This window comes from Urocampus carinirostris, chromosome 6, assembly GCF_059441175.1.
Source record: "Urocampus carinirostris isolate Australia breed hairy pipefish chromosome 6, RoL_Ucar_1.0, whole genome shotgun sequence".
NCBI classification, from domain to species: domain Eukaryota; kingdom Metazoa; phylum Chordata; class Actinopteri; order Syngnathiformes; family Syngnathidae; genus Urocampus; species Urocampus carinirostris.
This window is the reverse complement of record NC_142354.1, coordinates 38,512,426-38,539,872: the sequence shown is the minus strand read 5'-3', so window position 1 is coordinate 38,539,872 and position 27,447 is coordinate 38,512,426. Positions and strand designations below refer to the sequence as shown.

The window sequence follows — 27,447 nt, the reverse complement described above, 5'->3', positions numbered from 1 at the left end:
GAGATCCGATCTGCAACCTCAGTGGAAATGTTTAAATCTAAACTTAAAACTCACTTCTACTCCATAGCATATGAATAACCTACTCTTCTCGTCGGCTGAAAAATAGTCTGTGTAATATAGTGTAATAATCTGTGAAGCCCTTTGAGACTCTTCGTGATTTAGGGCTATACAAATAAAAATGACTTGACTATATTGACAATTGACGAGAAAATTCAAAGTATAGTTTTTCTTACATTCAGGGATTTGATACTTTCAGTAAAACCGCGAGAAAAAAAAAAAAAGAAAATGTGCAAAACTTGACCAGCATCGACATTTCCCCATTTTATTATTCATTCAAAAATACTCTTTCAAAGCCTCTGACTGACCGAAAGATGACATAACAGGCCCCATGAGGACCATTTGACAGGGTTGGGTAGGGTTACTTTAACTTGATTACGTTCAATTACTTTTGGATTACTCCAATACCAAATATGCTGATAAAAGACAAAAGAAACTAAATATGAATCAAATGATGACTCACAACACGTGGTAAGCTTTCTCTTCTGGCTTTGATCTCCGGCAAAACTAACATAAAATGCGACAGAAACAAAATGAAAATAAATCCAAACATCAGTTTTGCCGTTCCATGTATTCCGTTACTCCCCAAGCCTGCACAAAATATAGTCATTTTATTCATATTTAGTTTTTGTCTTTTATTAGCATATTTGGTATTGGAGTAATCCAAAAGTAATGGAAAGTAATCAAGTTAAAGTAATCCTACCCAACCCTGCCATTTGATGTGTGTGTGTTGCTTCTTAAAGCTGTGAACGACACGTCACAAATCACCCCCCCCCCCCAATAATAAAAATCAGCAATCTACATTAAAAAATAGTGTTTGTGCAAACAGCAGTAACAGAAAATCAGTGCTGAATCTCCCTCCAAGCAGAATCAGCGTCTAGTTTATCTCAAAATTCAATGGAGAACTCGCGCAAGATTTAAGTTGGATTTAGCACCACCTGCTGACCGAGAGTACAAATAAATAAAATAGATGAATCATGAGTGATTTTGGAGGAGTCCTTTGCTTTGTCTCACAAATGCATGCACACAGGGCGGAAGAAATACACGGACGTGGAACTATACAAACACCCACCAGGCAAAATAGACATTTTCCCACAAAGTGTTTTCTCGCCTTTCTCAATCAAGACCTTTTGCACGCTTTGAAAAACAAACACTCGCTGAGTCCCAGGTCACAGCATCCACCCATACAAAACACTTGCTCTCCCATGTGGCCTCGAACACTATTTTACACTATTGTTTTGAAGTTTGGGGCCACCCAGAAAGTTCTGTGTTTTCCATTAAAAAGTCTCACTTTTATTCAACAGACGAGTATTCTAATGTATGTTATTTGGCCAATATTAATCTCTTCCTTTTGTTGGCCAGGTTTTTCTCTGCCACTCTGCTTGAAAGCCAGAATCTTGAAGTAACCTCTTCACTGTAGATGTTGAGTTTTCCATCTACGGTCTAAAAAAGCTGATGGTTGAGGACCTGTAAAGCGTCTATTTCTCAAACATGGAGACTTGTCATATTGCCACTTCTTTCGACCCTGTTTGTGCTGTTGTACGATGGGAAAAGTACACACCGTTGTCGGACATCTTCAGTTTCCTTAATAAATCTGACGGATTAAGCTCCGCCTTTTTTCTGTCTGCCTTTATTTTTCTTCTCTGTCAATTGTTAATCAAAGCTGTTGATTTTCAACTTGTGTAACTTTCCATATGATGCCCAATGGAAACAACTACAAATGTAAATCAAATCGATAAATTTCCCGGATTGAATACCGTCAATTCCGGACTATAAACCGCTACTTTTTTCCCCAAACTTTCAACCCTGCGGCTTATTCAGTGATGCGGCCAATTTATGTAATTTTTCTAACGGCCGCCAGCGGCGCTCGAGTACAAAAGGTAAGATTTAGACCGCAACTTAGCTTGTGCACAAATTAAATTAGCGTGGACATATCCTCATCATGCAAATTGCAAAAAGAAAGGCACATGACGCAACTTTCAAGCTAAATGCAATCGAGCAGTCCGATATAGAAGGAAACAAAGCTACCGCACGTATACTTTACTTTGCGAGCGTGATGCTAGCGTGTCTTTGAACAAGGGTGCGTGGGACGACGTCTATGTGACAAAGTCCCCTTCCCATACTGAAGGAAGTCGACTTTAATGACATCAATTTCAAGGAGGAAGATGAGGACGGTTTACCGTGCTTACTACAAGTACGGAATGTTTTTTTAACAGAACTGTTTACTGTGTTGCGAGCGTGTTGCTAGTAGCGTTTTGCTACCCTTCACAGGCACGGTTTGGGATGAAAGTTATATTATTATTAAATCTTTGAAAACTCTCTCGGTGTACTGTCTTTCTTTGTAAATATGTGTAACCATGTATAATATGATTTTGCAACTGCATATTTTTGTAATGTATTTATTTTAGAAACTTATTCTGATGTTTTGCACCAGCAAATGAGAAAGAAGGGGCGGGGCAAACGCGGGCTGATGGGAAGTGGACGTGTTTGTGGACGCGGCCGACAATAGTGGATATATATTTTTCCCACCCTTACCTTTGGAAATATACACTTTTTTCCTTGGATTACTTTTAACGGGCACCCGGACTCTGCAGGTCTGCATTAAATCTTAAGTATCATTTTCCGTTCATTTTGCCGGCTGTGTTATTTGGACTGTATCGGGTATGGGCTAATTTCGTGTTTGTATTGCGTTTTTTCAATGTGGGCGCATGCGGCTAATATACAGGTGCGGCTTGTGTATGTACAAAATCGGTTTTCCTCCCGAAATGTGGTGGGTGCGGCTTATAATCAGGTGCGCTCTATAGTCCGGAATTTACGGTAAAGCTTCGGAAAACAGTGATTTTCCTTAAAAGACAAGGACATTCTTAAGCAGCCCCAAACTTTTGAACGGTAGTGTATTTGGCAGCTATTGTCCACGTAGGGATTTAGGATGGAATGGATGCAAGGATAGTCTTGAAGCAATTGTAAAGGTGAGCACGAGAGGAATCCAAGTGACTACCCAAGCTTCTTAACATCAGTTTTTTTGCCCGGAGAATGTAGTGAGCTGATGACCCAAGTTAAAAAAAAAAGAAAAAATTGGAAAGAAGCACCGCGGTGCGAGGCCGGACATCAGCCGCCGCTGCCATACTCTTGCCAAGTGGGCGTTTGGAGAGAGTAGCTCGAAAACAACATTTCCTCGGCACTGCCTTTCCAGTACTCCCGGAGTTCTAGCTCTGTCCAAAGGGATATGGTCCATGAACCTCCTGACAAAACAAACACACGCATTATTGGCAACATTAGAGAGGCAAATGCAGTACGAACTCAAGGAATGACCAAGAACTAAAATAGCGCAGACAACTGACAATTTGAACCATCTGTAAAAGGAATAAGCTCTCATGTAAAACTTTTATTATGATTTGTATTTAAATAGTTGTCAATTCATGAATTATTTATTGCGCCAATGAAGGTTTTATTGAGGAAAAATGTGATTTTTTTTCAAGCAAAGTATTTAAATCGAAACAGAATATTTTTATCAACTTTAACTCTATTTCAGAGAAATTGAAAAAAAAAAAACTAATGGGGATAAGAAAAAGTAATTAAAGTAATTTCCCTCTATCCAATGACAACCCTACCCTCTTTTATCACTCAAAAATATTTTTATTGTTGTGTTTAAATATTTTTACCCCAGTAAAACTTCTATAAACAGTGTGTTCTAAAAAACAATGACTGTGTTTGCAGGAAAGTAAGAAAAAGGAAATAAAACTATTCGTTTCAAAGGGAAAATAATGATTCATAGTTTATAAAAAGGTTACACTTTGATGACTTTTTTCCCCCAAAAGAAAAATATGAACTTAATAATAAAAGAAAAAAATCACTTAACGTTTTACTTTTGGGCCCATGATTAAAATAAGGAAAACACAGCTTTAATGTCTACTCCAAAAAGATTTTACTTTAGTGCAAAACCTTTTCTCCCCAATAAAGATAATTATTACTGTTACTAATAATAAGCTTTTTTTGTATGAGGAATTTTTAAAACTATGTGCCAAAGATACATTTCCTCATATTTGACAATTTATAAATAAATAAATAATAAATCCATCCACTATCTTCCGCTTATCCGGGGTCTGGTCGCGGGGGCAGTAGCCTTAACAGGGGAGCCCAGACCTCCCTATCCCAAACCACTTCTTCGAGCTCATTCGAAAGATCCTGAGGCGTCCCAGGCCAGCCTAGAGACAGTCTCTCCAGCGTGTCCCGGGTCGTCATCGGGGCCTCCTGCCAGGGGGACATGCCCGAAACACCTTTCGAGGGAGGAGTCCAGGAGACATCCTTCTCAGATGCCTGAGCCAGCTCTCAATGCGGAGGAGCAGTGGCTCTACAAGAGTCCCTCCCGGATGACTGAGCTTTTTACATTGTCTCTAAAGGAGAGCCCACCCACCCTGCGGAGGAAACTCATTTAAGCCACTTGTATCCGGGATCGTGTTATTTTGGTCATTACCCGAAGTTCATGACCATAGGTGAGGGTAGGAACGTAGATCGACCGGTAGATCGAGAGCCTTGCCTTTCGGCTAAGCTCCCTCTTCATCACGACGGACCGGTACAGGGTCCGCATGACTGGAGACGGTCGTCTGTCGATCTCCCGTTCCATCCTACCCTCACTCGTGAACAAGACCCCAAGATACTCGAACTCCTCCACTTGGGACAAGATCTCATCCCCAAGCAGGAAGGAGCATGCCACCCTTTTCCGGCTGAGTACCATGGTCTCGGACTTAGAGGTGCTTATATTCATCCCGGCTACTTCACACTCGACTGCGAACCGCTCCAGTGAGAGCTAAAGATCTCGGCCTGAGGAAGCCAACAGCACCACATCTGCAAAAAGCAGAGATGCAATTTTGAGGCCCCCCACACCGGACCCATTCCCCACCAAGGCGGCACCTAGGAATTCTGTCCATAAAAGTTATGAACAGAATCGGTAACTAAGGGCAGCACAGGCGGAACACGGTCGAATGCCTTCTAGAAGTCCACAAAACACATGTAGACTGGATAGGCAAACTCCAATGCACGCTCAAAAACCCTGCAGAGTGTGTAGAACTGGTCCACTATTACACAGCTGGGAAGAAACCCACACTGCTTCTCTTGAATCCGAGATTCCTGACAGATCTTCAGTGTTCTCGTTTGCCCGCGTCCTAGACGAATCATTTTTGATGGGGACGCATAGTCTCAAATCAACGTGCGTCCTCGGGACGCAACCTTTTTGACACAAAATTGTCATTATTACCCGATTACTTTTTCTTTTACAAAGATTTACCGCACTCCAAACTTTTCGTCAGGCAGATCCACCATTGTTGTTTTGGTCTCGCGGTTCGAGTTTTCGTCTGCACGCGATCTCGGCAAACGAGATCTCGTTGCTTCGAGATGACGTCATTGTTGTGGTGCTTGTCGTCGAGTTAAGGTTAAGTGTGCCTCCGAAAAAACCCTTGGTATTAGGTGAAAATCGACACAAAATTGGTAATTTCTTCAGTGTTAGTAATAAGTCGAAACATAATGCAGAAAGTGATAACAACGGCAATAATTCCGGCACGTAAAAACGGCGGAATGAAACTGAATGAAAATAGATTATTATATAATTATAATTATTTCAGCAATATTATTTTGCATAATGTACAATACTGTTGTGAACTGAAAAATCTTGAAGTGATAACTGATTTATATTACCAATAAACTGTGATGATAAAACTGAACAAATATATAGATTTATATTGTATATTTGACGCCGATTTACAATTTCAACCTCGATAACACTAAATTTTGGGGACCCATAGATCTCTGTTGGGACCCATAGATTTTTGAGCATTCGAGTCCCTGGGACCCATCACTTTTCACAGGTAAAATGAACACTGGATCTTTGTCAAATATCTTAAATGGCCAGCCCTCATGGGCTTTTCTTTTTTAAAAAAAAAAAGGTTTTTGGGGAATGATACTATTTTTGAATAAAAATAATTATTGAGAAAATATCTGTGTACCGTATCGTAAATAAATATTCGAACAAAGGAATCCATTTCGAAGCGTACCTGCCCCCTCATGACCGACGTCAGGTTGGCCTGCAGGCCATTGGGCGTCCTGTTGGTGCCGTTATGAGTTGCCGTGTCGTCAACTCCAACGGATTCCCGCTTGTTTTTTTGCGGGGAAGCGAAAGGGTTGAAGTCGTCCTGCACGTCTCGCTGGGGCTGCGTGTTGAATTCCGTCTCAAAAGACGACAGCTGCTGCGTGACGCCCAAGAGGCCGCCCACTTCCACGCTCAGGATGACCCAAATCATGTCTGAAAACAAAACACACGTCTGCTTTACTTGACATGACAAGCATCATTATGCCTGCTACCATTCTATTTCTGCACGTATGGTATATTGATGCGTGTGCTGCTTTCTAGGAGGCTGGGAAATCTAAATAAATTACACTCTATGTACCTCAATTATAATTATAATTGAGATCCAAGTTATTCAAAGCTATGCTAAACACCAAGCATGGCTCTCAATTTATGTAGTATAGTCATCAGACATTTAAGAAGCTGAACTGTGATTGGCCTTTGTTTCAAAGCCTGGGTCTTACACTCAATTTACTTAGAAGCCATCAGAGCAAGGGTTTGGGTGAGGTTGGGCCAAACTGGGTTTTCCACACAACATTCTGAAAAACATTTCACTCTTCTCAAATATATAACCCTAACCCAATACAAAATACGGTGACAATTAGTTAACAAAACAATAAATAAAAAAACAAACATTCTCTTTAACTTTCATATTAAGGTGGGAGCTTCAAACTATCATCCTAAGGGCCGCAATTCGCTCCTAGACTGTAAGTCTGAGACCCTTACTTTAATGGGAGACTGTATAATATTTGACCACTGTATTTTGTAGTGTAACTGAAAACGAGTGCTAAAGCACAAGGAATAATAAAAGCTTTGGAGATTCAGATTGACCCAACTGATCCATTTTACTTCTCCTTTTACTTGCCCAGCCTTCTCCAATGCACAAGCATAAGATTCTGGGTACCCGTAGCAGCAAATGGGCAGACACTCATGTCAGTTGCCTTGCAAGTGAGGCTCATGTTACGTAAACTAAATTAGAATTTCTCTACCTACGCAGTGTTCTCGTTTGCCCGTGTCCCCGCGTCCTAGACGCATCTTTTTTGCTGGGGACGCATAGTGTCAAATCAAAGTGCGTCCCCGGGAGCCAACTTTTTTGACACAAAATTGTCATTATTACCCGATCACTTTTTTTTAACAAAGGTTTACTGCACTCCAAACTTTTCTTCAAGGCAGATCCGCCATTGTTGTTTTGGTCTCGCGGTTCGAGTTTTTGTCTGCACGCCGATCTCGGCCAACGAGATCTCGTTGTGTAGTGAAAGGAAGTCTGTCTTTTTTTAGTGAACCGGCTTTTTTGCCTCAACTCTTTTAAAAGAGCCGGCTCTCAAAAGGCTGCTTTGACGATTGAAATTCCGAGTTATGTTGTATAAAGAAGTTAAGAAAAAAAAGAAGTATTAAAGGAGAAAATTAAAAAAAGACAGATTTGTGGTTATCCCTTTAATCGGTATATTACCAACAATAATTTGATGCAGAAAATGAATTAATAATTTGATGACTAAAACTGAATGAATATATAGATTCATATTATTTATTTGTCACCGATTTACAATTTCAACCTCGATAACACTAAATTTTGGGGACCCATAGATCTCTGTTGGGACTCATAGATTTTTGAGCATGCGAGTCCCCGGGCGGGACCAATCACTTTTCACAGGTAAAATGAACACTGCCTACGTGCAGTTTTTTTTTTTTATGTAAGTTTATATGATTGTTCGTGTATTATTGCTTATTTATCAAATTGTTTTTTTTTTTAGTACACAATTTCCCATTTTGAATTTTTCCCGTCACCAAAAAAAAAAAAAAAAATGAGGCTCCAACTGTACCTCCGTAGAACATGCCTGTGGCGGTGCACATCCTCCACTGGCCCTGGAACATCCCAGAGGAGGCGGGACTCCTCATCTGCACGCTGACGTCTGCCACTTCACGAGGCTCCAGAGACTTGACCATCACCGTGTTGACGTGACCGAACTGGTCTCCGCCGATGTACTTGAGGCACACCCCCGGTGGCCATGACTCTCCCCCTACATCAGTGAGCCCACACTTTTCACAATGTCTAGAAACATCAGGTTACATCATTTCAATCATTTTCTGGAATCTAAAATGTCATCTCTTGTTTTGTTTTTTTAATTTCCATTTTGTGGGATAAGGTTCAGTCTTCTTGTTTTTATTTTGAATGTCTTCCCTGCAAGGGTAAAAATGGAACAGGCGTAACATAGTGCAGTGTTTCCCATACATAGGAAAATTCTGGCGGGCCACCCGTTTAACTGGTCCCACCAGAGTCTCAGAAACTTTCATTATAAAAAAATGTAATTTTCCATCTATATAAATGCGAAGGTAATCTATTTAATTTTACATTTATTATAAAATGGGCAGCACGGCGGAGCAGTGGTTAGCGCGTGTGCAGGCACAGTTCTAAGGTCTTGGGAACCTGCTGTGTGGGTTCAAATCCAGCTACCGGACTTCCTGTGCGGAGTTTGTATGTTCTCCCCATGCTTGCGTGGGTTTCCTCCGGGCACTCCGGTTTCCTCCTACATTCCAAAGACATGCATTTCAGGTGGATTGGCCGGTCCAAATTGTCCCTAGGTGTGACTGAGCGAGCGAGTTGTCTGTCCCTGTAATTGGCTGGCAACCAGTTCAGGGTCCTGCCCACTGCCCGATGATTGCTGGGATGGGCTCCAGCACCCCCGCGACTCTAATGAGGATAGGCGGTGCAGCTAATGAGATGAGATTTATTATAAAATGATCGCAAACGCCCTGGGGTGCTGCGTACCCGTCAGTCAGCCCCTGTGCTTAAGCGTTCGCTCTTACTCCCACCCTGCCCACACTGTGATTTGACAGGTAAAATATGAGTTTGCTTAGCATCGCATTTTCACCTTGAACAGTTTTCTATTCTCGGCAAGCAGAAAAAAAGGTTGAACGCTGTGCATTACACATGGGAACCTACCCTGCGCCTGTTTAAATTGCCAGCATTTTAAACAAGGGGTAAAAATGTTTTTTTTTGTGCCTTAATAAAAAAAAAACTGCTAATAAAGATAATTAATTTGAGGGGGCAATGACTCTTCATAGGAAAATGCCATACAAACTACTGCCCGCTGCAGTTTATCACAAAAAGGTAATGCAATGGCAAAGCGGAGCTAGCAGAGAGCAGTGACGGACTTGCAGAGGAACGCTGCAACAATTTGAATCATTTAAAAGCACTTTACAAAAGAATTCTTAGTCCTTGAAAACACAAAATTAAAATTGAAGCATTTTCAAGATTCAAGCACCTGTACAAACCCTGTTTAAAATCAAAACAGGTGTACTATCTTATTGTTTAAGAGTAATAGTTTAGTATTTAAAAGCTCAATGTTTTCTGGCTATTTCGTGAATATTGCCGATCGTAATATTATTATTCTTTTTTATCTTAGCCATGTCTAATCTTGTTATAAACAACGTTTTGTACGTTCTTATCAATGACGACAAAACAATTCTGATTCTTTAAAATTCTAATGGAATCACACGATGCACCATTGATGTAATCGTGAATCAAGCAGTGTTCTCGTTTGCCCGCGTCCCCGCGTCCTAGACGCATCATATTTGCTGGGGACGCATAGTGTCAAATCAACGTGCGTCCCAAAGACGCAACCTTTTTGCCACAAAATTGTCATTATTACCCGATTACTTTTTTTTAACAAAGATTTACTGCACTCCAATGGCAGATCCGCCATTGTTGTTTTGGTCTCGCGGTTCGAGTTTTCGTCTGCACGCCGATCTCGGCCAACGAGATCTCGTTGTGTAGTGAAAGGAAGTCCGTCTTTTTTTAGAGAACCGGCTTTTTTGGCTCAACTCTTTAAAAAGAACCGGCTCTCAAACGGCTCACTTGCTTTGATGATTGATAATACGAATTATGTTGTATAAAGAAGTTAAGAAAAAAAGGAAGTATAAAAGGTTTGTAGTTATCCCTTTAATCTGTATATTACCAACAATAATTTAATGCAGAAAATGAATTAATAATTTGATGATTAAAACTGAATGAATATATAGATTTATATTATGTATTTGTCGCCGATTTACGATTTCAACCTCGATAACACTAAATTTTGGGGACCCATAGATCTCTGTTGGGACCCATCGATTTTTGAGCATGCGAGTCCCTGGGACCCATCACTTTTCACAGGTAAAATGAACACTGATCTAGCATCAATTTGACTTTGTTGCAATGTTTGTCGTACCCGAGTTCTGTATCCTCCAGGTTTTTGTGAAGGGCGTGTCTGGCGGGACCGACTCCCCTTCTCCAATTGTCACGTCTTCAATGAAGGACATAGACGGCGTGTTGATGCTAGGACTCTCAAAGTCATAATAAGCTCCGATGGCAGCCTGAAGATTCCTGGTGGCATTGGGAATAAAATGACATGGATAAAATTAGTGGATGTCGAATAGCAGCAGGTATTATATGAGTCGCTGGGAAATTTGAAATGGAGTTCCCCTTCAAAAACGTAAAACTGAACAACTACGCTGATTTAAATAAGTGCTTAAAAACTCTGGCCGAAGCTTGCATTAATCATTTGAAACCCCATCAACAACCTAAAGTCAAAACTTGGGCTTGTTCAATATATTAATCGCGGCTTTAAACCATAACCATCATAATACTTTTTCAACACTAACACTCTCTAATATACTTTAATCATCGATTAGTTGTATAACATACTTATTAATGGTATTCTATTATTGTGAGATTGGCTATTTGAGCGTATGCCAGAATTGACAATATTTAAACAGTAAAAGATAATGAATCGAAAATGTAGGACATTTTTATGCATTAGTAAAAACAAAGAACTTTATCATAAAATTCTAATTTAAATAAAAAAATAGAGGGCCTGGAGTGCGATGTATAATCTCGTTGAATACAAAGTTTATTAACATTGATATCAATGACAAGACCATTCTATTCTAAATCCCATGAAATATTTTAAAGCGACTTTTAAGCGGTTGTTTTTTTTTATAGCTTTATTGAACAAAACAGATACACATTCATATACAAAAATTGCACAACATTATAATCAATTGAGGGTGGCATGGCGGATGGCAAACAGCCCCATAGTGCGGAGGTCCAGGGTTCAATTCCAGCTACTGCAGCCTCCCCGTGTGGAGTTTGCAGGTTCTCTCCGTGCCTGAGTTTCCTCCGGGCATTCCGGTTTCCTCCCACATTCCAAAAACATGTCAGGTTAATTGGCCGGTCTAAATTGTCCCTAGGTGTGAATGAGCGAGTGAGTTGTCTGTCCCTGTGTGCCCTGCGACTGGCTGGCATCCAGTTTAGGGCGTCCCCGGCCCACTGACCGAAGTCGACGGCTATGGGCTCCAGCACCCCCGTGACCCTAGCAAGAATAAGAGGCTGAGAAAATGGATGGAAGGATATAACCAATTTTCCAACAAAACAAATACAGAGAAATGTAAATAAACATGCCAGGGGAGGAAAACCAAGTCACATAAAAATACCAAAATGTTTACAAATATTATTAGTTTTAATGGCCTTTTGGTCAAGCTTGATGGTCAAAATATATTGTTTTATTTCACATTGAAAAGCATTGAAAGACATTTTTCTGCCGGTGAATTTGCACTTATGAATGTAAAATTTAGCTATAGTGATAGTGTGATTAACAATTAAGTTTTCTTTAGGCTTTGGTTTAAACTTCCCAGGTTCATATATTGCTAACAAAATATCTTTAGCGAATAATTCAAACCGTTGCCAATTTTATCAGTAATAAAATTACAAATCATTTTTTTTCACCAAGGGGCTGTGCCAAAATAAATGTGTTAGAGTTTCAGAAGAACAAAATTTACATGTAACATCAATAGCTTTTGTTTAACTTCTTTACAATAAGCAATATTTGGGGAGTCAATCCAGTGAATCATAGACCATTATTTGATAATGATTGCTTGCCAGGTTGTTTTTTTCCAATCATAGTGGTAGCCACGGATGGACTACAAATATGTTGGGGTCCCCAAATAAATCCCATTTAAATAACATGCATATACCAGGCAATATTGCTGTATTTTGCAAGGAACTCTGAGTTTTTCCTAGCCCTCATGTTGGTTCCAGATCAGGGGATGGTGTAATAATAGTCTGAAATAATAGTTTGTGCAACAACCTGTGCAGCCCTTTGAGACCTTTGTGATTAAGGGCTATACAAATAAAAATGACTTGACTTGACTTTAGAGGGGTAAAGCAGTGTTCTCGTTTGCCCGCGTCCCTGCGTCCTAGACGCATGATTTTTGCTGGGGACGCATTGTGTCAAATCAACGTGCGTCCCCGATTGTCATAATTACCCGATTAATTTTTTTTTTCAAAGATTTACCGCACTCCAAACTTTTCGTCAGGCAGATCCGCCATTGTTGTTTTGGTCCCGCGCCTATCTCGGCAAACGAGATCTCGTTGCTTCGAGATGATGTCATTGTTTTGGTGGTTGTCGAGTGCAAGAGAAGTATGCCTCCGTAAAAACAGTTGGTATTAGGTGCAAATCAACAAAAAATTGGTAATTTCTTCAGTGTCGGTAATAAGTCGAAACATAATACAGAAAGTGGTAACAACGGCAATAATTCCGGCACGAAAAAACGACGGAAAATTTCTTCAGAAAACCGCAAAGGCAAGGAAAACACGTGTTTTGAAGCGAACGTTTCGACGAAAGATAAAAGAATACTCCTGGCAAGAAAATGACTTTTCTGCCTAAATGGACTCAATTATATTCCTGGTTACGCTATGAGGAGGAATATAATGGAGGCTACATGTTCTGTGATGAGTGCACCCAGCGTGACAAAAAAACTGTATTGCATAAACCATTTCGCAATACAAACTTTCAGAAATGCACATTGGATCGGCACAAGGACATCAAAACCACAAATTAGCTATGGAAATTCCGTTGCTGCATTGGACCTTGAGAAGGCAATACAACTGTGACGGGACATCAAACCACGACGAATATATGAACTGAAAAATCTGAAGTGATTAAAACTGCATGAATATATAGACTAATATTTCAGCAATATTAGTTTGTATAATGTACAATATTTTTGTGAACTGAAAAATCTGAAGTGATGACTGCTTTGTATTACCAATTAAGTGTGATGATTAAAACTGAATGAATATATAGATTTATATATTTATTCATATATATGTCGCTGATTTACAATTTCAACCTCAATCACACTAACTTTTGGGGACCCATAGATTTTGGAGCATGCGAGTTCCCGGGACCCATCACTTTTCACAGGTAAAATTAACACTGGTAAAGGTGACTGTTCCTGTCAAATAACTAGGAATCCATTATAATATCATCAAGCCACTGCAGAATAAAAACAGATTTATGTTTAAATAAAATGCCTTGATTGTTCTATATGCAGTACTTATGAGGAGATACATTTTTTGGTTTGAACAATTTTATTGACACTTTTAACAGCAATTAAGCATATTCACAATTTCGTCACAGTTCTGAGGTCTCGGGAACCTCCTGTGTGGGTTCAAATCCAGCTACCGGACTTTCTGTGCGGAGTTTGTATGTTCTCCCCGTTAGGGTGGTCCTTAATGGGGGTCGAAATTTTTTTTTTTGAAATATTGGGCTCTGACCCCCCGCATATGTTCTTATATCGATAAAAACACACTGTGTGCAATTTTGAACAATTTGGATAATATTTAGAGGTAGCTCAACGACTTTGAAATTTCCCAAAATGGTAAAATTTTGGCAATTTTCGAGAAAAAACGGAAATCTTAACCCTATGTGTACGGCGTTTTAGAACATCCAATTTCAGTCCATTGCTTATAATTGTAACACAAGAAAAGTTACAAGTAACTTTGTACACTAGGTCTGATATAATGTGCGAAAAATCCTTATTTTTCATACCAAAATTTCAGAGGCCTTGAGCGACCTCTAAATATCCTTTGATTTTGATGAAACTTTGCCTAATTACGTTTTGTATATATTGGAACATATTCAAGGGGTCAGAGCATGAAATTTTAAAAGTCGAAAAATAAGGACCACCCTACTCCCCGTGCTTGCGTGGGTTTTCTCTGGGCACTACGGTTTCCTCCCACATTCCAAAGACATGCATTTCAGGTGGATTGGCCGGTCCAAATTGTCCCTAGGTGTGAATGAGCGAGCGAATTGTCTGTCCCTCTGTGCCCTGCGATTGGCTGGCAACCAGTTCAGGGTGTCCCCTGCCCACTGCCCGATGATTGCTGGGATGGGCTCCAGTAACCCCGTGACCCTACTGAGGATAAGCGGAGCAGCCAATAAGATGAGATGAGACAATTTCGTTATATCATTTTCTAACAATATGACGTTTGAACAATTTTTGTCGACATTTTTAACAGCAATTAAACACATTCACAATTTCATTATATTGTGTTTAAAAACGAAAAAAAAAACAGGAAAGAAAAGCCTGGCGGTGAAAGGACGCCATTTGTTTCCGCCAACGCGTTACGACCGATGACGTCACTGCACGTACGTTCCGTGGCTGACGTAACGTCGCGCGAGTGGAAGCCTGAACGCGGGCTAGCCCAAGTAGACAGCGCGGGGCTTTAATTGAGACCCACGGCGGGAAACTCGCGTGGGTTTGCTTTGAAACTTTTGATCTTTGTGTGCGGCGCATATGAACCATGGGATGAACCGAAAGTCATTTCATACCTTGATTTCCGCTTCTATGTTTGTAACGCATCAATTGTGCGCTAGCAGGCTAATTTAAGCAGCTAACTCCCCGTTCTGTGACAACAACAACACGCCCTCGGGGCCCTTCGGTTGCACCTCATCCCCACACTCACCAGTTGGTCATGTCGAGGAAAAAAGCACAGCCGGCCGGGTTGAGCTGGAAGCCCAGCAGTCTCTGGAACTCCGTGATGAGGACGTCCTTGTCCGTGGTGCCCATGCAATTGAACTTTTGCAAGAGCTCCGGGTCTACATCCATGTCCGTGCCCTCCATGGGGTTGGGGGAGGGAGGAGGGCGGGGTAAGGGATATCGGGGAAGCTTTCGTCAGTCGGGTCCGAGGCCTCGTCTCGCCATCACGAAATGTTCTGCCGCCATAACGAAATGTTCCGCCGCCATAACAACAAGCGCCAATGCGCATGGCACGGCAAGGGGGAAGATGTTTGACGTTGCAACAGCACAGAGCATCCACCGCGCCAATCAGGTGGAGGTTGATGACGTCATCTGTTGCTATTTGTAGCGCTCCTCCGATTGGTTCAACGCTCGACTTCGTAAATTGCTCTATGGCGGAACACCTGAAACGTAATAAATATTCATTTCACAAATGATATTTATTAACCGGTTCAACAATCTTGTATTCTCGACAATTTGCTATTAAAATATTATAAATTCTAAAGGTGTTGCATGTTTTCTGAGGTGTCCTTAAAAGTTGAATGTAGAATCTCATCTCATTAGCTGCACCGCTTATCCTCAGTAGGGTCGCAGGGGTGCTGGAGCCCATCCCAGCAATCATCGGGCAGTGGGCAGGGGACACCCTGAACTGGTTGCCAGCCAATCGCAGGACACACAGGGACAGACAACTCGCTCGCTCATTCACACCTAGGGACATATCGGACCGGCCAATCCACCTGAAATGCATGTCTTTGGAATGTGGGAGGAAACCAGAGTGCCCGGAGGAAACCCACGCAAGCACGGGGACAACATACAAACTCCGCACAGTGAGTCCGGTAGCTGGATTTGAACCCACAGAGGAGGTTCCCAAGACCTTAGAACTGTGCCGCACACGCACTAAACACTGCTCCGCCGTGCTGCCCTGAATGTAGAATAGTTTCTAAATTAACAAATGATGATCTTAATTCAAAAAGCATTTGTAATTGTTTTCCCACTCCCACCTATCTGCTTTTGTCTAAATATCAGGATGTGCAACACACAAGGAAGTCAAGTCAAGTCATTTTTATTTGTATAGCCCTTAATCACAAAAAGTCTCAAAGGGCTGCACAGGTTATTGCACAGACTATTATGTCAGACCATTATTACACCATCCCCTGATCTGAAACCAACATGAGGGCAAGGAAAAACTCAAAAAACCTCAACTTGAGGAAAATGAAGAAACCTTGAGAAGGGACCACACATGTGATATCCCCCTTTCAGGATTACCAGACAGCAAAGGATGTTGCAATTACAAATAATACAGAGATATTGTCAACAAAAAGTATAGGTTATAAGCAGGGGAGGAGGTAGTAGAGTAATTAAATGATCGTCCATTCTTTTTTTTTTGTTAGTGTATCTTGAAAGTAAGAAAATATATGTTTCAAATACAGTCCCAACTCCAACCCAAACACCCCAAAATATATTTTTTAAGAGTTTAGACGAGGGCGTCTAAAAAATGCACGCACCACATAAGGAGTTTGACAAAGGCTGCAATAATGACCCAAGACAGAAAATGGCGTCAGCAAGTAAACATAAAAAAATGGACAGCCCCTTTAGTACATGTGAATGCATATAATACATATAGTTGTTCATTTTTAATACAAATACAAAAATAAGACATGATCTAAAATGAGGAGGAAGTGGTTAGGCGAAGTGAGAGAAAGAGTGAAGAAAAAAAAACATAAATTAATTTATTGAAATTGTTTAGTCTAATAGCAGCACGGCGGCGCAGTGGTTAGCGCATGTGCGGCACAGTTCTGAGGTCATAAGATCGAACCTCCTGTGTGGAGTTTGCATGTTCTCCCCGTGCTTGCGTGGGTTTCCTCCGGGCACTCCGGCTTCCTCCCACATTCCAAAAACATGCATTTCAGGTTAATTGGCCAGTCCAAATTGTCCTTAGGTGTGAATGAGTGTGCAAATTGTCTGTCCCTGTGTGCCCTGCGACTGGCTGGCAACCAGTTCAGGGTGTCCCCTGCCCACTGCCCGAAGATAGCTGGGATGGGCTCCAGCGCCCCCGCGACCCTACTGAGGATAAACGGTGCATATAATGAATGGATGGATGGATGTCTAAATGGTGTGACGAAACATTATAATTCTACATTTATTATTTGTTTTCTTATAAAGTGTTCATGATTATTTCCTTTTCTCTTGAGTGATGATGATATGTGATTATTATTTCATATAATACATTGTTATAATAATAATCAGAGGCGTGTTCAGGAGAGTGATCAGACATGTAGTCTCTTGATAATCGCTTGCCGCGCACTGCTGAACGTTTTGTAATCGCTCACTGTGATTGCCTTACTGATCCAAAATGGCCGACGACAGTACAATGGATTTCGTTCTACAGCTTGCTTTGAGCGAGTTGGCTGATATGAGCGACAGTTCGCATATTGACACAGTTAAGGTTATCCTAAACGCAGTGGAAGGGTCATACCTGTCTTGCATTGTTCACAAACATTACCAGGCAATGTAAGACGATATATTACATCGCCAACAGCACTCGTCAGGGTGAGATCCTCCATCTTCTGCACTGTCGACGCCATGTTGGAAATCAAAGTAAGCGGTCTTTCTCCCGTGATTACTCGGGCACGCGAGCGCTCAATAATCACTGGCCGTTCAGAAGCTAGCGATAGCTCGCGATAGCAATCACTCACTCTCCTGAACACGCCTCAGGTTACCTGTTTTGATTTAAGTGAAAAGTGTTTGGACTGTCAAGGGGTGAGGACCAAGGTTGTCCCTGTGAGGCGTGAGCCCTTTTGTCCCTCTTGTTTTCTCATTCGTTCATCAATATTGAGTTTGAATTCATTGTAGCTTTGTATTTGATGTACAGTGTATTTGATGTACTTCTCACCCTGGCCACCACCTCTTGGACCTGTTTCACTGTTTTTAAAACACACTTCTACTCTGTAGCATATGTATAACCTATATTTTTTGTGGACAATATCTCTGTATTATTTGTAATTGCAACATCCTTAGCTGTCTGGTAATCCTAATTTCTTCATTTTCCTCATGTTGACGTTTTTGAGTTTTTCCTTGCCCTCATGTTGGTTCCAGATCAGGGGATGGTGTAACAATAGTCTGAAATAATCGTCTGTGTAATAACCTGTGAAGCCCTTTGAGACTCTTTTCGATTAAGGGCTATACAAATACAAATAACTTGACTTGACTGTGGTAGGTGCTACAGGTCCCTTCAAACAAGGACTCTGAGACCGTTTCTTCCCCAGGGCCATCAGCACCATAAGCAAGTTGTGCAAAACTGAAAAAAATTCTTGCGACTTATTTGGGATATTTTGTTGCCTTTAAAGGTTTTAGCGGCAGTAGCTCAGGAGGTAGAGCGCTCGTCTTGGGATCAGGGGATCCCAGTTCGAATCCCGGCTCGTCCGTGTTACATGTCGAAGTGTCCTTGGGTAAGACACTGAACCCCTAATACCCCCAATAAGCAGGTTAGCCCCTTACATGGCTGCAAGGCCGCTATTGGGAAATGTGGAGCACATTGTAAAGAGCTTTGGGAAGTCATTGACTTGAAAAGCGCTATATAAATGCAGACCATTTCATTTCATTACTTTTGATTGTACTGTTGTTATGATGCTCTATATTTTCATTGCACCATTATTATACCTTACACCAGTCTTAAACACTACATTCTAAATATTTTTCCTATTTATCCTGTCAGTGTTTAAGCTTATTTTTCTCTTTACATTCTTTAGTACTGTAAATGTTTACACTGGACTCAATGATAATAAAGATAATTCGATTTAATTGACTGTAAGGCTAGAAAAATAAAAATGATGCTGCACTAGATACAAATTCATGCCCACTGCTGAGTATATAGATATGCAGGGTTGGGTACAGTTACTTTAACTTGATTACTTTCAATTACTTTATGCTAATAAAAGACAAAATAAACTAAATATGAATAAAATTACTAAATTTTGTGCAGGCTTGGGAAGTAATTTTATGTTAGTTTTGCCGGAGATCAAAGAGATCAAAAGCCAGGAGAGAAAGCTTACCACGTGTTGTGAGTCATATTTTTATTCATATTTAGTTTCTTTTGTCTTTTATTAGCCTATTTAGTTTTGGAGTAATCCAAAAGTAATTGAAAGTAATCAAGTTAAAGTAACCCTACCCAACCCTGCTTGTTACATTCCGAAAAACCATCACGTTAAAACCTTGTCGCACCGCGAGGAACTCCTTGTGGTTAAACACGCGTTTCAGGTCGGAACGTTTTTGGAAAAACACCGGTGGGGAGCTTCCGGACGCGGTCTCCATTCTAACATGCCGAAGTAAGTCGTAATATTCTTTGGCTGTGGTGCTTAAGCCATTATTTTTAATATTCAAAGAATGAAACATGTATTAATTTATTTTGATTTTCGAGATCCGAGTTAGAACTGGACGAAATGAGTCGAGCGGTTTTCATAGAATACCTCCTTAGCTTTATATGGGCTCCGTCTATTTTCTGGCGCAAAACGGTCGGGTCCTATCCTTTAGTCCTGTGCTTTATTACTATGATTATTTATATTATGATTACCTAATGTTATAAATCTAAAAAGATTGCAACGTCTTTAACTAACTAATAACAATGGAGATTGACTTTCGCATAAAAGGTACATTGTGAAATATTTTACCACTCGATCAGGGGTGTCAAACTCATTTTAACTCGGGGGCCACACGATAGAACAAACATTCTCTTGGGGGCCGGACTAGTAGATTAAAGAGAAAGGTAAAGAGAGATAAAGAAATAAGAGAAAGAGTAAGGGAAAAGGAGAGAGGGTGGGTCTAAGAAAGAAAAAGAGTGAGAGGGAGAGAGCGTGAGAAACAAAAGATAAAAAGTCGTGAGAGAGGGGGAAAATAAATCCAAAGAGAAATAGAGAGACAGAAGGAGAGAAAAGAGAAAATAAAGCGCGAAGGGTGTGAAGAGAGAAAGAGAAAAGGAAAAAAGGAAGTTAGATCAAAAGAGGTTAAAAGACACAGAAAGAGACAAAGAGCAAAAAAACGAATAGAATAAGAGAGACAGAGAGTGAAAGAGAAAGAGTGGGAGGAAAGGGGTGGAAAAGAAAGAGAGAGAGAAATAATTACAAGTACAGTGTCTTTGTGAGAGGCACCTGGCTTTGGCAACATCAAGTTGACATATTTCAACCTGCAGCTTGTTTTTCCCTTGCACTTCTCTGAGTGTTGTCTCGCGGGCCGGATTCAATCCCTTAGGGGGCCTGATTCGGCCTGCGGGCCGCCTGTTCGACACCTGTGCACTAGTTGATACTGAAATGCTTAATGCGAACGAGAACCAGTGCTAAAAGAGCGCAGCGTAGCAGCAAGATGCCGGGCAAACTTTGCACCGACTATTGGGTATGGATTAGATAGATAGATAGATAGATAGATAGATACTTTATTCATCCCCGAAGGGAAATTACGCTGTTATAGAAGTGAAAGTTTCTTGACGAATGGACATTAATCAAAATCAACATTTGTAGGATACTTCATTTATCTTTTTAATCATATTTAAATCAATGTTATTGTCTTTTTTTTTTTCAAAACGAAGTTTGTTTGTTTTTGGTACCACTAAGAGGCACTAAATATTACTCACTGCCCCTTTAAGTGAAACGGTGTAAGGTATTTTTTAAAGTATCAGTATCAGAATTATGTGGCAAAGGTCAAAGTTGCTGTATTTTTCTAGGTTTTACTGCGACTACTGCGATACCTACCTGACACACGATTCGGTAAGTACAAATGAACAGATCAAAAACTGTGATGGCGCATGCATCGGTGGAATCCATCTTCCTTTCTCCCTATCCTTCAGCCATCTGTGCGGAAGACTCACTGCAGTGGGAGAAAACACAAAGAAAATGTGAAGGACTACTACCAGAAATGGATGGAAGAGCAGGCCCAGAGCCTGATTGATAAAACCAGTAAGGACATTGCGGATTGTAACATTCCTGATAGATCCATTATCACGTTTTGTATGTCAAGTTAAATTCTCCCCCATTATTCAACAGCGGCCGCTTTTCAACAAGGAAAAATCCCCCCCACGCCGTTCACAGGTGCCCCGCCTCCTGGTAAGTCTGTAATGAATGAATCTCAGAACATTTAGTTCAAACCCCAAAAACTTTGTGAGCAATGTTCCCTCTATGCTGCGCTGGTGCGCAATCGCGCACTACCCAGAGCTTTTCCGCGCACAAGAAAATCTAGCCAGCTCACAAAAATCAGGGCTCGAAATTGCTAATTAAGAAGCAAATTAAGTCAAAGTTACAGTGCATGAAGGTAAAAATACACTGGTTCCCCTGATGTTGTGTTCTAAATGCGGTATTTGGAAGTCAAGTTCGGAGTAGAACGAAGTTGAGTAAAGTCAGTAGAGTAAAGTCAGTAGAGTTTTTCCAGAACAGGCTTCTTCGGCTCGGCTCGCTAAGCCTAAACGGCTCTTCAGGTTGTTTTTGTTTCTTTTGTCCCTATTTGACCAAATATTGTGTAAAATTATGCACAAAATGACTTAAAGGATGGGGGTATAGAACAAAAAAGAAAAAAAAATACCAAAATGAAAAAGAAAAAAAAAGAAAAGGAAGAGAAAAAATAAATACAACTACAGTTGTTCAGAAAAAAGAAGAAAGAAAGGAAAAAAGTAAATAGAGAATAAAAAGAAAAAAGTAACAGCTAGGGAAAAAATAAACACAATGAGATTTTTTTTAAAGGAATTAAAAAAATGGAAAAAACAGGGAAAAAAAAGAAAGTTTGTGTTGCATTCAAATTATTTCCAATTATACCAGTCAATCTTGTTGCCAACATTGTACTTCCACCCAAAAATGTGCTTAAATACAGTTGTGTATTGTGCAACCGACTCATTAAGCCCCCAAAAATGTTAGTATAATGCGACAAAAGATACCAGGAAGAAAAATAAATGGAAATTGTTGTAAAAGAAAATGACGTTTGTAGGCTGTACAACCATCGCAATAGTACATTAGTCAATTCATTCAAAAGTGAAAAAAAAGTTTGCATTGCTGGAAACTCGGCAAAATGTAACGTGATGTCAAGTTTTGGACATGTTTGATAATGACTTAGTTGCCACACTTGGGATTGCCGTTCCTCACTGTTGTTTCAAGCGTTGCTCACCGACTTTGTGTGAACGCTCAGACCCGTGGAAAATTACAGGGAACATTGCCTAGGAGTATGTAAGAAAAATACACGTTTATGTGTATTGTTGCTCATTATTCAAAACAATATTAGTTTTAAGGTTGTGTTTTTTGTGCTACTAGGAGGTGCTAAATAAGGCAGGTAGTAGATATAATTTTGTGATGTGGTCAAAATATAATATATATGAAAACATGAAAAACACCTTGTGGACAAGTTAACCTATCCAGAACTAACTCTGCCCCCCTAACCTTCTTGTTGTCCTCAGGTCAAAATGACCCTCTCCTTTTTGCTAAAAACCCAGGAAAAAGAATCCCCCAAAATACATTTTATTTGACTTTAAATGTTATTACTTTCCTAGATTGTTTCGAACATTCGAGACGAAATATACTTCCGATGTAAATTGCATATAAAAAAGTACTACAGAAACTCAAGTTACCCAACCGCACCATTTTTTCTTCGATTTCTTTTGCTTTTGGTGTACTCTGTAGTAGCAATATGGCAGAAAATTGTTGTGGCGCCCTCTACATGAGAATCATGTTATGTGTAATAAAAATGCACATTTCTCAATCTATGAGTGTTTTTTTTTTAGAAATGAACACTTGTATGTTAATTCGTGTATTTTTTCTTATTATTGAATCAAATGTTTTATTTTGAATGGAGTTTTTACCATTAGGAGGCACTGAAAAATACGCAATGTTCCTTTTAATATTGGCTTGGAAGTCACTCAACAGGACAAGCCCCTATTTTCAAAGCTATACACATCCAAAGTCAAACATAAATGGCAACTGACTTTTTTTGCGCACCTCAAGGTGAATGTGTATTTACCGTAAATTCCGGACTATAGAGTGCACCTGATTATAAGCCGCACCCACCACATCCAGCTCAGTAGCCTAGATGGTAAGGCGCCCGCTTTGAGACTGGGAGGTCGGTGGTTCGCGCCCCGGCCGAGTCATTCCTAAGACTTAAAAAGTGGTCGGCGGCGCCCTCTGTTGGCTGCGGCTGCATCGGCTCGCTACAACGGGTCAGGTGCAATCGACATTTCGTTCTGTGTACATTGTTACAGAAGGAAATTATTATTATTATTATTATTTTAAGAGGAAAACTGATTTTGTACTTACACAAGCCACACCTGTTTATAAGCCACATGCGCCCACATTAAAAAATGTAACGCAAACACAAAATTAACCCAAACCCGACTTCAAGTCCCGCGATTGAAACTAAATGTCCTTCATTAAAGAACACGGTCCAAAAATCACAGCCGGCAAAATGAACGGAAAATGATACTGGTACTAAAGGTTTGATGCAGACCTGCAGAGTCCGGGTCCCGTTGAAAGTAATCCAAGGAAAAAAGTGTATATTTCCAAAGGTAAGGGTGGGAAAAATATATATCCACTATTGTCCGCCGCGTCCACAACAGGTCTGTCTGTTCCTCACCTTTACCGGTTCCCACTTCCCATCACCCTGCGTTTGTTCCGCCCCTTCTTTTTCATTCGCCCGTGTAAAACATATCAGAATGAGTGTCTAAAATAAATACATTACAAAAATATACAGTTGCAAATACATATTAAACATGGGTTACCCATATTTACAAAGGAAGACGGTACACCGAGAGAGTTTTCAAAGCTTTAATAATAATAATATAACTTTTATCCCAAACAGTGCCTGTGACAGGGCAGTTAATGGTAGCAACACGCTAGCAACACAGTAAACGGGTCTGTTAAAAAAACATACCGTACTTGTAAAAATCACGGTAAACCGTCCTCATCTTCCTCCCTAGAACTGAAGCCATCAAAGTCGTCTTCCTCAGTGTCGGAAAGAAACTTTGTCATATAGACGTCGTCCCGTTCTGTGCCTTCCTCTCCGTCACGCAGCAGACCGGCTTTTCGGAACCCGTTGGTGATGGTTGATTTTCTTTGATGCTGCCCCACGCTGTCAGGATCCACTGGCAGACTGGCGGCCAGTTTTAGTGAAGTTGCAGTCTTCCTCGGTCTAAATCTTACCCTTTGTACTCGAGCGCCGCTGGCGGCCGTTAGAAAAATTACATAAATTGTCCGCATCACTGAATAAGCCGCAGGGTTGAAAGTTTGGGGGAAAAGTAGCGGCTTATAGTCCGGAATTTACGGTAAATGTCTCTGTTTACCACAGGTCCTCCGCGGCCAGGCATGCTGCCCACACCGCCCATGACCGGTCCTCCCATGATGCCCATGATGGGACCGCCGCCTCATGGAATGATGCCAGGTGCACCCGGTACATCCAATGACTTCTTTAAAGGTGTTGGAAACCTTAACTTAGTGTTGTTGTTTTTTTTTTACGGGCAGGAATGCGGCCACCAATGGGAGCGCCTATGCAGATGATGCCGGGACCACCACACATGATGCGTCATCCTCGTCCCATGATGATGCCCGTCCGACCGGGCATGATGAGACCGGACAGATAAAACCAGCATTCGCGTTATCTGCTGCTGCTTTTAGGTTTTGTTGCCACAGGGGGGCGCTGCAGAACGATGAGACCACAATTTGCTTTTCAAAATTTCAAACCGTACCCTGTTTGCCAATCATGTATTTATAACTACTTAGTATCAGCAACCCAAACAAGTCAACTTTTTGCGCTTGCGATCTCGTCACTCTGCAACACACCTCATCGATATCTGATTTTTCTTTTGAACATTTTGATTATCTTCAACTTTGCAATTTTATATTTTTCTGCTTTGAGAATAAAGCAGCCATTTAAAACCCATGTAGTTTCTTCTGAATTTCTGCCTTTGAGTATGGAAATTTACTAATAATATAATCAATTCTGACATAAGATAAATTGTTCATCTAAGTCTTAAGCAACAGTTACAAATGGTGATACTTCGACATACATTGTTTGGAACATTTAGAATAGAATGGAATAGAATATACCTTTATTGTCATTGTTACAAAATGGGTTAACATATTGTGACAACGAAATTGGGCATGACACTCCAGTTTCACACATTCACAGTGAGGTAAAGAAACCAAGAAGATAAGGAACAGAGAAGATAAGGATATAAAACAAGGAGGATAAGGTTATAGTTATAATTTACACAATATTTACACAAAGAAATGACGGCATGTAGGATGTTACGTACAGTTGGTATCGTAAGGGTTTGTGCAATATGCATTCGGTGCAAAAATCGTCAACCTAGTGCAAAAATATTCAAAATTTTGCCAGAAACATAGACATGAGTACCATCTTACGTTCGTATGAGGTAGTGTGTTTGCAAGAGTTTTCAGTTTTTTTGTGCGGTGTGTGTTTAGGGTGGTAATGGCTCTGGGGAAGAAACTGTCTCTGAGTCTGTTTGTTTTTGTTTTGTGTGACCTGTTGCGCTTGTCGGAAGGCAGCAGGTCAAAGAGGTGGTGGCCGGGGTGAGAAAAGTCCTTGATGATATTTTAGCCCCTAATTATGCCTCAGAAGAAAGTCAGTGCAAGCAGCAAAGTTGCTACAGGTGAAAAAAGAAAAGTAGTGCGTACAACTATTGCATTTAAGAAATAATAGCAAAACATGAAGGTGTGCGAGTGTCTGATCTTCGCTTTTAATATAGGTGTACGAAGTACACCTATATTAAAAGCGAAAGCATGGCACCCTAGCGTACGCACTCACGCATTACCGGCGTTCGAACTCCGATTTTTTGACCGAACAGCGAAGCAAGAATTTCTCGAAATTTTTGGTCGGACTCCGATTTGTTTGAACTGAGAGGCGTTCGAAAACCGAGGTTCCACTTCACCTGAACGGGAAAATAGTTGCCTCCAGTTACAAAGGCGTTTCAGGATACAAAGTCGAAACTACGCTACAGCATGCGCTGCCATTTGCCGCTTTGTGAGTTTTAACTGGAAACCCAATGTATAAGCATAAATCCCAGCATGCTCTTCGTGTCCCCTCCCGGCCTTGTCAACAGTCTACTATATGGTCCTGCTACGAAGAGCTAGCATTCGCAATGGACCCGGCAAAAGAAACGCTGTTGGTGAAAATTCCACGGCCTGTTGAGCTCCACCCTACTCATAAACAAGACCTATCCATCCATTTATCCATTTTCTGCACCGCCTATCATTAGTTTCGTGGGGGTTGCGTGAGTCCCTTAAGCTATTTTCGGGCAGTGGGTAGGGGACACCATGAACTGGTTGCCAGCCAGTCGCAGGAGGCGCACATAAACAAAACTCACTCGCTTATTCACACTCAATGTTCCCTCTAAGCTGCGTGTGTGCGCAATTGCGCACTACCCAGAGCTTTTCCGCGCACAAGAAAATCTAGCCAGCTCACAAAAATCAGGGCTCGAAATTCCTAATTAAGAAGCCAATTAAGTCAAAGTTACAGTGCATGAAGGTAAAAATACACGGGTTCCCCTGACGTTGTGTTCTAAATGCGGTATTTTGAAGTAGAGTCGAAGTTGAGTAAAGTCAGGAGAGTTTTTCGAGAACCGGCTTCTTCGGCTTGGCTCTCTAAAAGGAATCGGCTCTTTTGGGTCCTAAACGGCTCTTCAGGTTATTTTTGCTACTTTCATCCCTATATGACCAAATATTATGTAAAATTATGCACAAAATGACTTAAAGGAAGGGGGAATAGAACAAAAAAAGAAAAAATACCAAAATGAAAAAGTAGTGAAAAGCTTAGTTGACTTAGTTGCCACACTTGGGATTGCTGTTGCTCACTGTTGTTTCAAGCGTTGCTCACCGACTTTGTCTGAACGCTCAGATCCGTGGAAAATTTGAGGGAACATTGTTCACACTTCAGGACAATTTAACCTGCTTTGCATTTTTTTGGGAATGTGAGAGGAAACCCACGCACTCACAGGGAAAACATGCAAACTCCGCATGGGGAGGCTGTGGAATCGAACCTTGGACCTTCGTGAGGCTCCGTGGCATCCATTAACACACAGGTGTCAAACAGGCGGCCTGCGGGCCGGATCAGGCCCGCTAAGGGATTGAATCCGGCCCGTGAGACAACTCTCAGAGAAGCGCAAGAGAAAAACAAGTTGAAATATGTCAACTTGATGTTGCCAAAGCCAGGTGCCTCGATCAAAGACACTGTACTTGTATTTATTTCTCTCTCTCTCTCTCTCTCTCTCTCTCTTTTCCACCCTTTTTTCCCACTCTCTTTCTCTTTCATTCTCTGTGTCTTTCTTTTTCTCTTCCTTTGTTGCCCCTTTTCTCTTTCTCTCTGTGTGTCTTTTTAACTTCTTTTGCTCTAACTTCCTTTTTTCTTTTTCTTTCTTTTCTCTATCTTCCTAACCTTTGCACTCTTTTCTCTCT

General features: G+C 40.9%; 2 protein-coding genes across 3 annotated transcripts; one reads left to right on the top strand and one right to left on the bottom strand.

Moving 5' to 3' along the window:
• Nucleotides 1-308: 308 nt before the first annotated feature.
• ilrun (inflammation and lipid regulator with UBA-like and NBR1-like domains) lies at nt 309-15,338 on the bottom strand. Its single transcript, XM_088338964.1, has 5 exons — nt 14,964-15,338; nt 10,384-10,538; nt 7,996-8,193; nt 6,105-6,352; nt 309-3,299 (listed from the first exon to the last, which is right to left on the bottom strand). Exons 1-5 carry the CDS (start codon nt 15,119-15,121, stop codon nt 3,264-3,266), a joined length of 795 nt encoding a protein of 264 aa, XP_088195090.1. The 5' UTR covers nt 15,122-15,338; the 3' UTR covers nt 309-3,263.
• Nucleotides 15,339-19,222: 3,884 nt separating this feature from the next.
• On the top strand, nt 19,223-24,913 carry snrpc (small nuclear ribonucleoprotein polypeptide C). 2 transcript variants are annotated; one of them, XM_088337256.1, is made up of 6 exons: nt 19,223-19,341; nt 20,730-20,772; nt 20,853-20,961; nt 21,049-21,108; nt 24,323-24,415; nt 24,496-24,913. In XM_088337256.1, the coding sequence occupies exons 1-6, from the start codon at nt 19,334-19,336 to the stop codon at nt 24,612-24,614; spliced, it is 432 nt and encodes a 143-aa protein (XP_088193382.1). In that variant the 5' UTR covers nt 19,223-19,333; the 3' UTR covers nt 24,615-24,913. The 2 variants fall into 2 exon arrangements, with proteins under 2 accessions (XP_088193382.1, XP_088193381.1); XM_088337255.1 differs by having other exon boundaries at nt 24,323-24,424.
• Nucleotides 24,914-27,447: the final 2,534 nt, after the last annotated feature.

Coding starts and splice junctions, on each gene's coding strand:
- ilrun (XM_088338964.1), bottom strand. CDS start 15,121: ATGGAGGGCACGGACATGGATGTAGACCCGGAGCTCTTGCAAAAGTTC. Junction 10,539..14,963: donor TTCCTCGACATGACCAACTG/GTGAGTGTGGGG, acceptor CAATGCCACCAG/GAATCTTCAGGCTGCCATCG. Junction 8,194..10,383: donor CTGGAGGATACAGAACTCGG/GTACGACAAACA, acceptor TCACTGATGTAG/GGGGAGAGTCATGGCCACCG.
- snrpc (XM_088337255.1), top strand. Junction 20,773..20,852: donor CCTACCTGACACACGATTCG/GTAAGTACAAAT, acceptor CCTATCCTTCAG/CCATCTGTGCGGAAGACTCA. Junction 20,962..21,048: donor GAGCCTGATTGATAAAACCA/GTAAGGACATTG, acceptor ATTATTCAACAG/CGGCCGCTTTTCAACAAGGA.